Genomic DNA, 15965 nt, shown 5'->3' with positions numbered 1-15965 from the left:
AGTTTACTTCTCTTAGACGTAAAGTATACTTTTTATCAACTAAAAGTGGGCCAATTTCGTCCCAAGAAGTATTGGATTAGTTTACTTACAAGTATACTGTCAGTACATTGATATCAGTATACTCGGTACACAAAAGTATACTTAAGGAAATATACTTTAACTTTACTTAAGTATACTTTATAAAATGAACTTGAAGTCAACTTCTTTTTGATAAGGACCCCATCATCGCCATCCTCTGAAAGGGGTCATACGGGTATATTGTATTAGGCGTATAATATGGTTTCAAAAAGCTTACACATTGGAAAGTCATGTCCATTTGGAATTTTGTAAATTAGACTTTCTTATTACTTGAGCTAAGGACCAGTTCTTAGTGGAAGAGAACATTGAGTTTGGTTTAAATGAGCTGCCTAGTTAATGCTCACCCTTTTTTTTTTGCCTCTGCTGGAAGTTTCAGCATAATTGAAACACTGGTCCATTATCTAATACCACAATCTTCTGCTGAATCTATCAGCTCTTCTAAAACTAGAATTAGCGTTCAGAGACTTATCAATGACGTTGTCATAGTTGGCATGACCTCTTTTTCTTTCTACAGCCAAGTCCGTCTACCTCAAGCCTCAGCTCGAACCACTCTGGCTCTCATAACGTGAACAACTCAGCTCCGACAAGCAATAGAGGTAAGGGTATGGATGCACGGAAAGATCCCATACTGCGATTCATCAAGCTTCAGGATAGCAAACTATAGTTAAATTTTACTGTCCGAAATCTTTTATATGTCATCGTCAGTTAGCATAATGAGCTCCGAGCATGTTTTTGCTGCATTTTTAATCCCTCGTCTCGATCGGACTACTTATTATTCGTCTTTGAGGTGGGCAGGTCTGGTAGTTAGCCCATCTGTCCATAAGGCCGATGATCTGTTGCCATGGCGTGGTGTCCATCATCTGTCCGTCGTCCACCATTCAGTTAAATCGTATCTCCTCCGTCAGTTCTCCATGGATTTGTGTTCCGATTGGTCTGTTTGAAAGAATTCATCACTCGGCACAAAACTTGGTGGTTGTTTTGTCAAATTTTTTGCTAATCAGTTAGTAATTAGGCCAAATTAATGAATATTCCAGGCCTCTCACTAGATTTGTATCTCCTGTCTTTCATTTCTCATCCGATTTCAGTTCTGATCGATGTTTTCGGTACAGTAGATCTTCCCTTGAGAAACAAAACTTGGTCTTTTTTTTTTTATTTTCCTGTTGCAAACAATTTGTTTACAACTTTGTTTATTTCCAGTTAAATTGTATCTCCTCTCTCAGTTCTCAATGGATTTCAGTTCTGATTGTTTCGTTTGAAAGAACTAGACCTTCTATACAACACTTGGTCATTGTATTGTCAATTTTTTGCTAACGAACTGCTAATTAGGTCAACTTAATGAGTTTTGGGACTTCTCATTAGAATTGTATCTCCTCTTGCAGTTCTCACGCGATTTCAGTTCTGATCGAGGTTTTGGGTCGATTTGTAAACAATTTGTAAACAATTTGTTTACAATTTTGTTTATTTTTAGTGAAATCGTGTCTCCTCCCTCCCTCAGTTCTCAACAGATTTCAGTTCTGATTGTTTTATTTGAAAGAACTAGGCCTTCTGCACAAAACGTGGTCATTGCATTGTCAATTTTTTGATAACGAACTTCTAATTAGGTCAACTTAACGAATTTTTGGACCTCTCATTCGAATTGTATCTCCTCTCGCAGTCCTCACCCAATTTCAGTTCTGATCGATGTTTTGGGTCGATCTTCCCTTGAGGAACAAAACTTGGTCTTTTGATTTTCTTATTGTAAACAACTTGCTTACAGCTTTGTTTATTTTCAGTGAAATCGTGTCTCCTCCCTCCCTCAGTTCTCAGTGGATTTCAGTTCTGATTGTTTTATTTGAAAGAACTCGACCTTCTGCACAAAACTTGGTCGTTGTATTGTCAATCTTTTGCTAGTAAATTAGTAATCAGGTCAACTTAACACTTTTTCTTCTGACTAGAATTGTATCTCCGCTCTCATTTATCATGCGAATTCAGTTCTGATCGATGTTTTGGAGAACAAAATTTAGTGCTTTGTTGATTTTCCTGTTGTAAACAATTAGTCGTGGAGGTTGGTCCTCTCTCACATCGTCACATTTCGGTTCTGTTTGATGTTTCGGACGTCATGGTTGTTTTGATGGCAGGCCAGATGAGATACAGTACTACGTCTTTGACATTCTGGTTTATCTTATGTTGTTGTATGGCAGTGTGATGACTGAACAGGATGTTGTTTTGTCACTTGGTCTTTTCCTCCTGCCTTTTAAACACTCGGAGCACTCATCTCTTCCCTGTAGATTCTCTTCCATCAGCGTCTCCACTGCCGTTGGACAAACACAAGCATTCGAAAGAGAATGCGTGTCTCTCACCCAGAGACCGACTGTGCAGTGGTGTTTTCTCCAACCCTTTGGACCCCACACAGGTGAGCTGAGTAGATAAACCTTTCTCAGGTAAGCAGCTGTGTGAAATGTGATATGACCCATTTCTGTGTCCTGCCTGCAGAGGATGATGCCGTTCCAGATAGACGCAAGTTTGCCACGCTGTGAGGCCAGTTTCCCCACAGCAGAAACTGGTATGACCCCTGCTTCAGCTCAGAACATATTAAATCAAAATATACAGTCATGTGCAAAAGCCTTAGGCAAGATTTAAAAATAAATAAATAAATAAATTAGGTACATTTTGCTTAGATGTTTGGTGGCACAGCAGGTAGTGTTGCTCCTCGTGTCCATATGGGTTTCCTCAGGGTTCTTCACCTTCCTCACAACTCCCAAAAACATGCCATTAGATTAGATTAGATTAGATTAGATTAGATTAGATTAGATTAGATTAGATTCACTTTATTGATCCCACATCGGGGAAATTCATGTGTTACAGTAGCAAGAAAATTGTCATACAGATAACAAATAAAACTGAAATAAAAATTAGACAAATGAAAGATTAAATACAGAGGGCTATTTGCATTATCTACCTTGAAAAAGTATAGAAATATTGCCTTATAGACCCCTTCGCATGTTTGTAAACAACCCGACCGTTGCCAGGATGCGCGCGCAGCCTGGACTCAGAAACAATGGCGCTGCCCATAGACCGGCATTATGAGCTGTCAGATTATGCCAAACAATTGTCATTACAAGATTGAGAATGCTACATAAATAAGTTAACTCTAACAAGTGGACATCGCCTACCGGATCCGTATTTAATTAAAGAGTGGACGGACGATGTTAGTAAGTTCGCTGGTATACAATGGCCAGATATATACTCGTACCTTATTGACAAGACTTCAGTGTACACCCACGAAAAACTTCGTGCCTACAAGTCTTTAGACGCATATGATTGTTATGTGCGGGCATGTACAACTTGATTAACAATGGGACATTCATATTCATTTTGTTTTAATCAAATTATGCCAGTGATGTGATGGCAATGTGGCTTTAGCTACAACAGCAAATATCAACATTAAACAGCAATTTGCAGGAGGTAATGGCATGAAAGGAATGATAGTGTAAAGAGTGCAGCTAAGAGAAATCAGAGCTGCGTAAAAAGCGAGAGGCAGAGAGCAGAAATGAAACTGAACGGGGCGGGAGCTAGGTTAGAGCAGTCAACGTAAGTTGGCATTTAGAGTGAGGGCACACAATTTTACCTTTCCATCCTTGCTTTAAAATTGTGATTTTCGGCATACACAAATAATGATGGCACAAAATCTGGACTGCTTGAGTCAAGCGAGACCTCTCCTACAAACAAAATTGCATGCAAAGCTAAGTTAACATGCTAACAATATTCATTACATTGTGTAACTATGACCCAGCTAATCAGACAAACGTCACCAAAGTATTTTGCTACATCAATAAACGAAGACTAGAAAGAATAAAAAAGAAAGATTTAATAAATAGCCTGACCTTACCTGTGATGAAGTGGGCGCTGCAAACCCGCACATTTTTGATGGTGCTTTCATCCCAGTCTACACGTTTGATGGCTTGTAGCCATAGACGTTGGCGATTTTTTTGGAATGGGTGAGATCCTGCTGGAATTCTGTAAATTTTAACCCCATCACTGCTACGATTCTGACACCCGACAACACAACAACTAGGCATCGCTGAGTCTTTTTTGAGTCCAGGCTGCGTGCGCAATTTCCTCTTACGTATGAATGACGTTTACTGCGAAGGGGTCTATTGAGAGGCTTGGAAAAAATACACATTACAGGTAGACTCTGTGTGTGTGTGTGTGTGTGTGTGTGTGTGTGTGTGTGTGTGTATATATATATATATATATATATATATATATATATATATATATATATATATATATAGTTTAAGACCTATATTATTGCACAGGTGGACTGATAAATTGAATGAGTGTATGAATATGTGTGTTAAAATCAAATTTTAGCTTTCCAAACAGATTTTCCCAAAAATGTCCATTTTACAGAGAAGAATATAACTTATTAAATAATAGAGCACTTTTTGTAGAATAATAATAATAATAATAATAATGGATGCTGTCTGGAATTACCTGCAGAAACAAGAGAAGCGCTTGCAACAGCCGAAGTCTCTTTCCAGATGATTTCTTTATAAAAGTGCACAGCAGTAAATCTTAGAGAACTGATATAGCGGTCAAAGCAAAGACTGGTGACACCACATATTGATTTGCTTTCATTTATTACTCTTTACTTCTATTTATAATACATTTGCACATGTAAAATATATTCATTATTATTCTGTTTAAAATATTGTAATTATTATTATTTTAATTCACTTTCTGAATGCATGTTTGGCAAAAGAAGCCCATGAAACTTGAACAACAGCAGAACAAAGACGAGAGATTAACATTAAAGTACTGTATATGCTTTGAGCTAACGGGATATGGATGTTATTATGTTACAACCCCGATTCCAAAAAAAGTTGAGGCACTGTGTAAAACATAAATAAAATAAAAACACAGTGTGATGATTTGCATATCATAGAAACTCCTGTATTTCATTAAACACGGTACAAAGACAACAGATCAAATGTTGAAACTGAGAAACGTTACTGTTTTTTGAAAAATATATGCTCATTTTGAATTTGATGCCAGTAACTCGTTTCAAAAGAGTTGGATACAAAAACATAATTTGGCCCATATTTGTGGTCAAAATGAGATAGTAATGATAGGAAAGCAAATTCTGTATCTTCCTTTAAGTCACGCATAGGAAAGAAGGATCTTGCATCTATAGTACAAGGCAGCTGTGCCTCATGCTCTGCAGGTCAAAGTTAGGACTTACTTTCTAAGTTTTATAGTATACATTTTATAGTATACACTTAAAATGTATTGTTTATATTTAAGATTATAGATAGAAGGATATATTTCGGATTTTATTCATATTTCTTTATTTATAGCTAGTGTCCCCAATATAGCTGGCTACTTGCGGCCAGCTATAAGTTTGACACTTTAATAAAGTTGTCGATTGATTGATTGGGACAGGGGCATGTTATATCACCTCTACTTTTAACAACACTCTGTAAACGTTTGGGAACTGAGGAGACCAATTACTGTTTTTTTTTTTAAAGAGAAATGTTGTTCCATTCTTGCCTGATGTACAATTTCAGTTGCTCAACAGTTTGGGGTCTCTTTTGTCGTATTTTTCATTTCTTAATGCGGCAAATGTTTTCAATGCGAGACAGGTCTGGACTGCAGGCAGGCCAGTTTAGCACCCGGACTCTTTTACTACAGAGCCATGCAGTTGTAATACATGCAGAATGTGGTTTGGCATTGCCTTGCTGAAAGAAGGAAGGCCTTCCCTGAAAAAGATTTTGTCTGGATGGCAGCATATTGCTCTGAAACATGTTTATATCATTCAGCATTAACGATGCCTTTATTTGTCACATGCACACTTCAAGCACAGTGAAATTCACCCTCTGCATTTAACCCATCTGAAGCAGTGAACACACGCACACACACCCAGAGCAGTGGGCAGCCATACTACAGCGCCCGGGGAGCAGTCAGGGGTCAGGTACCTTGCTCAAGGGCACCTCAGCCCAAGGCCACCCCACGTTAACCTAACTGCATGTCTTTGGATTGTGGGGGAAACCGGAGCACCCGGAGGAAACCCACGCAGACACGGAGAGAACATGCAAACTCCACACAGAAAGGCCCTCGCCGGCCACTGGGTTCAAACCTGGAACCTTCTTGCTGTGAGGTGACTAATGCACCCTCATACCATCACAAATGCTGGATTTTGAACTGTGTACTGATAACAAGCCGGACGGTCCCGCTCCTCTTTAGCCTGGAGGACGTGGTGTCCATGATTTCTAAAAAGAATTTCTAATTTTGATTCGTCAGACCTTGGGACAGTTTTCCACTTCACCTCAGTCCATCGTAAAAGAGCTCGGGCCCAGAGAAGGTGGCGGTGTTTCTGGATATTGTTTATATCTGGTTTTAACTTGCATTTGTGGATGCAGTAATAAACTGTTTTCACAGATGATGGTTTTCTGAAGTGTTCCTGAGCCCATACAGTGATTTCCACTACAGGCACGTGTCTGCTTTTAATGCAGTGTCTCCTGAGGGCCTGAAGATCACAGGCATCCAATGTCAGTTTTCAGCCTTGTCTCTTGCATAGAGAGATTTCTCCAGATTCTCTGAATCTTTTAATGATATTATGGACCATAGATGCCGTGATCACCAAATTCTTTGCAGTTTTACATTGAGGAACATTATTCTTAAATTGTTGCACTCTTTGCCCACGCAGTCTTTCACAAAGTGGTGAACCCCTCCTTGTCTTTACTTCTGAGAGACTCCGCCTCTCTGAGATGCTCTTTTTATACCCAATCATGTCAACATTATACAACTTTTCCAGTCTTTTGTTTCCCCGTCCCAACTTTTTTGAAACATTTTGCTGGCACTGAATTCAAACTGAACATATACAGTATTTTTCAAAATAAGCAATAAGAGTTCTCAATTTCAACATTTGATATATTGTCTTTGTACTATTTTCAGTGAAATATAGTTTCCAGCCCTGCGATGACCTGGCGACTTGTCCAGGGTGTACCCCGCCTTTCGCCCGTAGTCAGCTGGGATAGGCTCCAGCTTGCCTGCGACCCTGTAGAAGGATAAAGCGGCTAGAGATAATGAGATGAGATGAGATATAGTTTCCATGATTTGCAAATCATCTCGTTCTGTTTTTATTTCCAGTTTACACAGCATCCCAACTTCTTTTAGAAACAGGGTTATATAATGCTCTGTGTGTATTTTGTCTGAACAGCAGCTCAAGGCAAGAACATAAGGTCTTTGTCTCCAATGCCAACCTCTAAGTCTCCTCAAAAGGTAGGTATCATTCTGTGAGTTCGGATCCTCTGGTAGTGATGCCACAAAACACATTATTTAACACATATCACGAATGGCTGATTCACCATAAAATCACAAAGTTGTAAGTAATTAAGAAAGAGGGAGGGGTATTGTCTCTGGTCAGAGATGGAATGTAAATGAACAGCATATTAGGCAGGGCACAGAGGACAAGGATGGATTAATACATCCTGGGCAGGAACCTGTACAGGGATCCCTGCAACCAAAGACATACAGAATAACAAGCAGACTTTTGTTATTAAAACATCCGTTATAAGTATTTGTGTAGTCATGGTGATATGGAGAAGACAGCATATGGAGAAATTACAAAAAAAAAAAAAAGAACAGAAGCTGCAAGCTTGTAACATATGGGTAATATGCCAACAAATTATTCTGGGTCGTAGAATGATCATATAGTGAATTTTCCATAAAATATCAACATTGAGTTGAATATACAGTGGTGCTTGGAAGTTTGTGAACCCTTTAGAATTTTCTATATTTCTGCATCAATATGACCTAAAACATCATCAGATTTTCACACAAGTCCTAAAAGTAGATAAAGAGAACCCAGTTAAACAAATGAGACAAAAATATTATACTTGGTCATTTATTTATTGAGGAAAATGATCCAATATTACATATCTGTGAGTGGCAAAAGTATGTGAACCTTTGCTTTCAGTATCTGGTGTGACCCCCTTGTGCAGCAATAACTGCAACTAAACGTTTCCGGTAACTGTTGATCAGTCCTGCACACCGGCTTGGAGGAATTTTAGCCCATTCCTCTGTACAGAACAGCTTCAACTCTGGGATGTTGGTGGGTTTCCTCACATGAACTGCTCGCTTCAGGTCCTTCCACAACATTTCGATTGGATTAAGGTCAGGACTTTGACTTGGCCATTCCAAAACATTAACTTTATTCTTCTTTAACCATTCTTTGGTAGAACGACTTGTGTGCTTAGGGCCATTGTGTAAAAATCTGATGGTGATTTCGGTCATATTTATGCAGACATATTGAAAATTCTAAAGGGTTCACAAACTTTCAAGCAATAAATTTTTTAATTTAAGTTTCAAGCAAAAAAACAAAAAAAATCATGTACAGGGGTCCCACGGTTTGGAACAACTTGAATAAGACATTAAAGTTATGTCCCTCTTTTGCTATATTTAAGAGTCATACTAAAGCTGATTTTATAAATAACCCTACATTTCTTTAATTTGGTTTGTGTTTCCTTGTTTACTACTGGAAACTCCATATTTAATTTATATCCATGTATGATTACCCAAGTTACGGTAATTTTTTTTTTATTGTACTGTGTTCTTACCATATTGTTTTATTTATTTATTATTTATATTTTTTTGTTTCATTGATTTATCTAAATTGTTATAAATTGATAAAGGGAGGCCTTTATATAAGCATAAGCTTTCGGCCTCCCTTGCACTGTTATATCTCATTTATATTTCATTGTTATGTATTTATTATTTTTTAAGTGCGAAAAAAAAAAAACCCTCAAATAATCCTTACTAGCATATTGCTGAGAGAGTAATGGTCATCTTGTCACTCCAGCAGACCTCCGTTCCTCCCCTCACCCCTTCTCCGACTGACGGTTTGCCCACGGGCAGCTTGGCGTCCCACTCACCCGCCCGCTCTGGCAGCTACAGCAGTGGCATCTCCTCTCTCAGTCGCTGCAGTATGTCTGAGACATGTGGCATCGATGCAGCACCTGAGCCATCCATGCCTGCAGTCCTGCCCGTTGACAATGCCATTCGGCGCGGCAGCAAGACGCCGCCGCCCTACAGCGTGTACGAAAGGAACAACCCGCGCCGCGCCACCCCACTGCCCCACAGCCTGTCCGTGCCACCTGCTACAGACAGCACCAACCTGCCCGCCAAACCACAACTAAGCCGCACGCAAAGGATCAACTCGGAACCACGGCACAGGATCACGCCACGGAAAGTCTCCCAGCTGTAGAGTTACAGATTCATCCATAGCACACGAGTCGTACCTGGTACCTGAAACTGTCTACGCGGCTCAGCCAGGTTATTGTGAATGTCTAGTAGTAAGTACGAAGTCACAGTGACTGGACTTTGCCTTTGACGTGTAGTTCTGAAGATGTTTCATCATTGAACACTATGATACCATGAATCCATTCACCTCGACTTCACCTACTAGACAAGCCCAACTGATTACATGAGGAAAGCAGGAATATGTTACAGATACAGTTGGTTTTTTTGGATTAACTCAAAGGAACTCACTTGTTTCTTTTTTCTTTTTAAACTACAGTCGCCATCTTGCTTGCTTTTGCAAAGAATCCAATCTTCTGTGCGTTATTAACAAATAACCTGCACACGTGCACCATCCAGTGGGTTTTATGTTTGTTTTCCTTTTTTTTTTTTTTACTTTGATTCAATTCCTACCCAACATGGAATTACTTCAGCTTCAAGATATCATGCCCAATTTAAACTAAATTAAAGCTAGACGGCCTTTCGATTTCATAAAATCGGTGAAATTTAGTTCCCTCTGAAATTTGGTCATTGTGATATACGTTTATTTCTGTAATATCTCACAAAATATCCGGCCATTCTGTGGCTGGGAAGTGATTTAATTTGAGGGGATTCCCGAGCAAATAATGTGCATGAAATCGCTCGCTTCACGCAGTCAAGCAGACAGAGGAAGTCCGTGTGCGCATGCGCAGGTTTATCTTCTTCTTCTTTTGGGTTTTACAGCAGCTGGCATCCACAGTGTCGCATTACTGCCATCTACAGGTTTACCTTTGACCGTGCACTGACAGTTCCATCATTCTGTCGCTGAACGAACAGCTGATCACACCGAGGTGCTCGCTGACCGCCGATACTGCGTTTCCTTTCCTTCGTATATAACATAACGTCTTTTCTTCTCGCTTTCCGTTACTGTAGTCGGTCTTTCACGTTTCATTCGCACTCTCACATCCGCCATTTTTCTCTCCTGTTTCAAATTTGTATCCCACAATGCCTTGCGCGAACGGGGAAAGCCCACCACGTGATGCATGACGTAGTATTTTGAATTGGGTCATGGTGAAGCCGGAACAAATAGCGGAGATTTATGGCTATAATTGTTCTGTTAAAAAAAACAAATAAAGTCGGAAGTCTGTGATTCGAATTCAGTAGCTTTCGGTCCACTGAACAAAAATAATTGGGTGTCGGGGAAAATTCTTTTTATGACCTTAACTGAAAAAATCAGAAAGGCAGTCTACCTTTAAAGCTGAACTGGAATTAACTCAGTGTTCTATAGCCTAGATATTTTCCAATAGTATACGAATACATTCATGGCTAGTGAGACTCATGTACAAGTTACAGCCATTAAGAGATTAGAATTCTACTCAAAAAGGGCACTTAGTTTACAGTTCCGTCTTTAGATCTGGCAGGTCCACGTACCATTTAGAGCAAAGGTCTGAAACATACCGGTATTTTTGATAGATGTACAAAAGCTCATATCTGTACAGTATTCCGCTTATTTGACAGCATTGTTTTTAGGCCTTATACATGGACAAAGATGTGCAGCTAGTCCTGCATCTTGTTTTAACCGCTTTGTCCTTTCTGGAATGGCTGAAAGGGAAAGGTGCTACATATTTCTCCGTGTTTCTTTCTGACGTAGCCTTGTAGCTGCTGAACCTGCCTGACTGTTAATTGTGCAATGTAATGAAATCGTGTGGTCTCCAAGTATTGTGCCAAAGAAACAAAACCGTATTAAAATTTCTGTCGGTGAGAGTAGCTAGGGCAGCTTAGAGCTCGCATAGCATAGCCGCGTGAATGCTTGTGCTTGACAATGTGCTTTTTATGCAGTGCGCCGAGGCCTAGAGTACGATAGCATGAGGCATGTACAGCATCAAGCAATATAACCAGCGTAGTTCCCTCAAGAGTGAGACGTTCAAAGCACAGAAGGCGTAGATTGGTGAGCAAAATACTGTATCCGGTGATCAAAATGGCTTTTTAAAGTACCGGTTTTGGAGTGTGGTGGAGCGAAGTGATCTTTTGGTTTGTATTTTGGGTGGTCATGCACAAGTTAAACCAGTTTTTTGACTGCCAACTGCACAGCAAATATGGAATTAAAGCAACACTGTACTGATATATCTGGGGGTTTTTTTTGTTTGTTTGTTTTAATTAGATTGCTGTGCTTGTTTCAACCTTCTTAAAATTGTAAAAATATTTTACATTAAGTTTTTTTTATGACAGTAAGAGATGGATTTTAATTTTAATGATTACACAGGACCAATTCGTACCACATTTAAGACATTTCCTCCCATTTCGCAGAATTTTATCAAAGTTACGTTGACATTTATTGACTTGAACAGGTATTGAAGTGTTTGCAAGTGAAATTGAACAAGTAACTACTGTAGGTATGTGCTGAAAATCGGTTAAATAGACCCGTTCACAGTTTGTGCCATGACACAATGATGGCGTAGTACGTATGCGGGTGCATTTTGGCAATGGAAGTATGGCGGAGATCAACAGCTTGTTAAACTATGCTAGGATTAACAACAAAACATGGCGAATGTTACCTCAACAAGTTGACTTTGACAAATGGTGACTGACTTCCAGATCCGTGTGCTGTTAAAGGACCCATGGCATGGTGGTTTGTTGATGCTTTAAACGGGCTCGTGGAGGTTTCCGGATGTTATATCCGCAGCCTTTCTCGAAATGAACCCTCGGCACGTAGATATAGCCTCCTGAGAGAAAGCCCCATTTCATCCCTTTTCCCAGTGCATCGTTTTGCTAATGAGAAGCATGGAGGCGGGGAAGGGTAGAGGGTGGGGGCGGGCCATGGGGGGAGGGGGAGGGGCTTGACCAAGCTGCAGGCACGAGTGAGAGTGTTCGGAGTGGTAGTTTACGAACGTATAATACCCTAGGCTTGAACACGCACTCCATAACCAAAGAGGATAGAAGCAGCAACTACAGCAACATATCGCTTATACAACAGAAGACATGCATTGCGGAGCAATAGTCAAACATAAGCTCATAAGTTACAGTCAATTTCCAGACTAAACTCAGTTTAACATAGCATGCTGCATGCTCTTTAGTTTTGTAGCGCAGATTACCTGGCTAACTGCAGGAAGCGGTTAGCTGCACAGCTAATGTAGCCATTGCAAGGCTAACGCACCGATTTTAAAACACGGCAAAACGACTTAACAGTTATACACTTACTTGTTCGGTGTTTGTGGCTGATGCGGCAGGGATGCTTGGTACGGACCCAGGCTTCAGTGACAGTTGATGTGCAAAACCTGCCCTCTACTGTCCCAAGTTGTGGAAACATTCATCAGGAAAATGCTTCCGACAAACATACACCGTCTTAGGTAGACTCGACGGCGTATTATTGGAGTAAATAAAATTAAGCCACCGCGTCTTCAGGGGCTCTCCCGTCGCCAGTAAAAACAGACTCTTTTCCGTGTTGTCACATCCATGTACAGCGCAATTTCCATGTTTCGCTCGCTTAGGTGGTGCCATGTTGTTGTGTCCTCTATGGTCTCCTCACTACAAAATTGAAGTGACGTATCTATGGTGGCAACTTTTGAGCTGGGCGGGCAATCCATACAGTGGGTGGGAATCCAGAGGGGGGGCGTGGGGATCATCTCCCTTGCTGACGTAGTAAAGGGAAGAGCCTATCAACGCGCCATTTTGACGCACCATTCTCAAATGTTGACAAAGGGTGGGCATAGTTTGGTTTACACATTATGACATTTCTAGCCACTGGGGTGACTTAAGAAGGTCAGAGGAACTCATTTTAACGTTAAAAAACCTCAGAAAGTGAAAATTTCATGCCATGGGACCTTTAAAGCAAGACGGCCTTTCGATTTCATAAAATCGATGAAATTTAATTCCCTTTGAAATTTGGTCATTATGATATATGTTTATTTCTGTAATATCTTTAAAAAAAATATCAGGCCATTCTATGGCTGGGAAGTTATTTAATTTGAGGGGATTCCTGAGCAAATAATGTGCATGAAATCGCTCGCTTTGCGCAGTCAGGCAGATAGAGGAAGTCCGTGTGCGCATGCGCAAGTTTACCTTCTTCTTCTTCTTTTGGGTTTTACAGCAGCTGACATCCACAGTGTCGCATTACTGCCATCTACAGGTTTACCTTTGACCGTGCACTGACAGTTCCATCATTCTGTCGCTAAATGAACACCTGATCACACCGAGGTGCTCGCTGACCGCCGATATTTATTAGTTTGGTCCTGCGTTTCCTCTCCTTCGCAAAATAATGTCTTTTCTTCTCCTTGTCCATTACTGTAGTCAGGCTTCCATGTTTCATTCACACACTCACATCCTCCATTGTTCTTTCCTGTTTCAAATTTGCATCCCACAATGCCTTGTGCGAACAGGGAAAGCCCACCATGTCGTGCATGATGTAGTATCTTGACGTAAGGCAAGGAAAAAATGACGGAGAATTTAGGGCCATGGGGCTCTAAATTAATTAATTGTTCTTTCGGGGAAAAAAGTAATAAAATTGGAAGTCTGTAATTCAAATTCAGTAGCTTTCGGTCCACTAAGCAAAAATAATTGGGTGTCGGAGGAAATTCTTTTTATGGCCTAAATTTGAGAAATCTGAAAGGCAGTCTACCTTTAAAGCTGAACTGAAGTCATTTTTAAACTTGCTTTATTTCTTAATTAACGTGTTATTCAATTACGTTTTCGGTTTGAGTAACCTTATATCGTGACTCGTATTGGCAACTAATTGCAATTAAATATTATACTTATCGGCCTATTCGGTTTTTAGCCATGTTGAATTTAGTTCGTTTGGTCCACGGCAGGCGTCGCTTATCCGCGCGATCTTCACGAGACTTGTGCGAGACTTTGAAACATCAAATGTCAGCCAGGTGTCGGTGCCGCCATTTTGAAAACTGTTTTCCAAACGAAATATTGCACAAAAACGAATTTAAATGACGATTACTGCTGACTTTTTTCAAACTTTCCTGATTGCTATCAAAACAAACAAAACTTCTGGCTTGATTACGTCAGCATTCGAAAGAGGGCGCGCGCGTCTTTTGACAACGTTGGCAGATGTTGGTCGCTTTGATTTCCGCTGTACGTTTTACTTCCGTCGTACGTTTTACTTCCGTCTGACGATGTCTCGCACAGGTCTCAACGAATCTTGTTTACGGCCATTGCTTTGACATATGGACTGATATATTACAGAGCATATTTCAAACACTCATAACTTACTATAGCAGCGACAAAATAGCGATCAAAAATGCATTCCTATATTTAATAAAATGAGAGAAATAGAATTTTGATCATAAAAAATTTGCCTTCAGTTCTCCTTTAATGAGTGGGTTGAAGATGTTAGCAAGTGGCCGAATATACATGTATGAGGCTTGGGTTATAATCAACAAACGAGAAAACTGTGTCCTCACACCGAATTGCACCTATATGGCAGGGTAAGTAGACTATTATTTGGTGTTGTGGGCTTGTACAGTGCCTTGCAAAAGTATTCATACCCCTTGAACTTTTTCACATTTTTCTACCTTGCAACCACGAACTTAAAAGTGTTTTATTGAGATTTTACAGTATGTGATAGACCAACACAGAGTAGCACATAATTGTGAAGTGAAACAAAAATGATAAATGGTCTTCAAAATTTTAAACAAATAAAAATCTGAAAAATGTGGTGTGCATTAGTATTCAGCCCCCTGTACTCTGATACCTCTAAATACAATCCAGTGCAATCAATTGCCTTCAGAAGTCATCTAATTAGTTAATAGAGTCCTACTGTGTGTAATTTACTCTCAGCATAAATACACTTGTTCTGTGAAGGCCTCAATGGTTTGTTAGAGAACACTGAAGAACAAACAGCATCATGAAGACCAAAGAACTCAGCAGACAGGTCAGGGATAAAGTTCTGGAGAATTTTAAAGCAGGGTTAGGTTATAAAAAAAATCCCAAGCTCTGAACATCTCAAGAAGCACTGTTCAATCCATCATTCAAACATGGAAAAAGTATGGCACAACTGCGAACCTACCAAGACATGGCCGTCCACCTAAACTGACAGAGCGAGCAAGGAGAGCACTGGTCAGAGAAGCAGCCAAGAGGCCCATGATCACTCTGGAGGAGCTGCAGAAATCCACAGCTCAGGTGGGAGAATCTGTGCACAGGACAACTATAAGTCGTACACTCCATAAATCTGGCCTTTTTGGAAGAGTGGCAAGAAGAAAGCCGTTGTTGAAAGACAGGCATAAGAAGCCATGTAGGGGACACAGCAAACATGTGGAAGAAGGTGCTTTGGTCAGATGAGACCAAAGTTGAACTTTTTGGCCTAAATGCAAAGCGCAATGTGTGGCGGAAAACTAATGCTGCTCATCACCCTGTACACACCATCCCCACTGTGAAACATGGCGGTGGCAGCATCATGCTATGGGGATGCTTTTCTTCAGCAGGGACAGGGAAGCTGGTCAGAGTTGATGGGAAGATGGATGGAGCTAAATACAGGGCAATCCTGGAAGAAAACCTGTTGGAGGCTGCAAAAGACTTGAGACTGGGAAGGAGATTCACCTTCCAGCAAGACAATGACCCTAAACATACAGCCAGAGCTACAATGGAATGGTTTAGATCAAAGAATATTCATGTGTTAGAATGGC

The 15965-nt window shown here is 40.3% G+C and overlaps 1 protein-coding gene across 1 annotated transcript in view; it reads left to right on the top strand.

Annotated features, from left to right (window-relative positions):
- Positions 1–9325, top strand: part of dock4 (dedicator of cytokinesis 4) — a 214840-nt gene extending 205515 nt beyond the window's left edge. Inside the window, exons 47-51 of the mRNA XM_060926739.1 lie at positions 593–674; positions 2361–2470; positions 2551–2620; positions 7280–7341; positions 8924–9325. Coding sequence (XP_060782722.1) covers positions 593–674; positions 2361–2470; positions 2551–2620; positions 7280–7341; positions 8924–9325 — 726 coding nt within the window. The remainder of the gene's footprint in view (positions 1–592; positions 675–2360; positions 2471–2550; positions 2621–7279; positions 7342–8923) is intronic.
- The last annotated feature ends 6640 nt before the right edge of the window (positions 9326–15965 follow it).

The sequence above is a fragment of the Neoarius graeffei genome, chromosome 8 (assembly GCF_027579695.1).
Source record: "Neoarius graeffei isolate fNeoGra1 chromosome 8, fNeoGra1.pri, whole genome shotgun sequence".
Classification (NCBI taxonomy): domain Eukaryota; kingdom Metazoa; phylum Chordata; class Actinopteri; order Siluriformes; family Ariidae; genus Neoarius; species Neoarius graeffei.
This window is presented reverse-complemented; position numbering and strand designations above follow the sequence as displayed.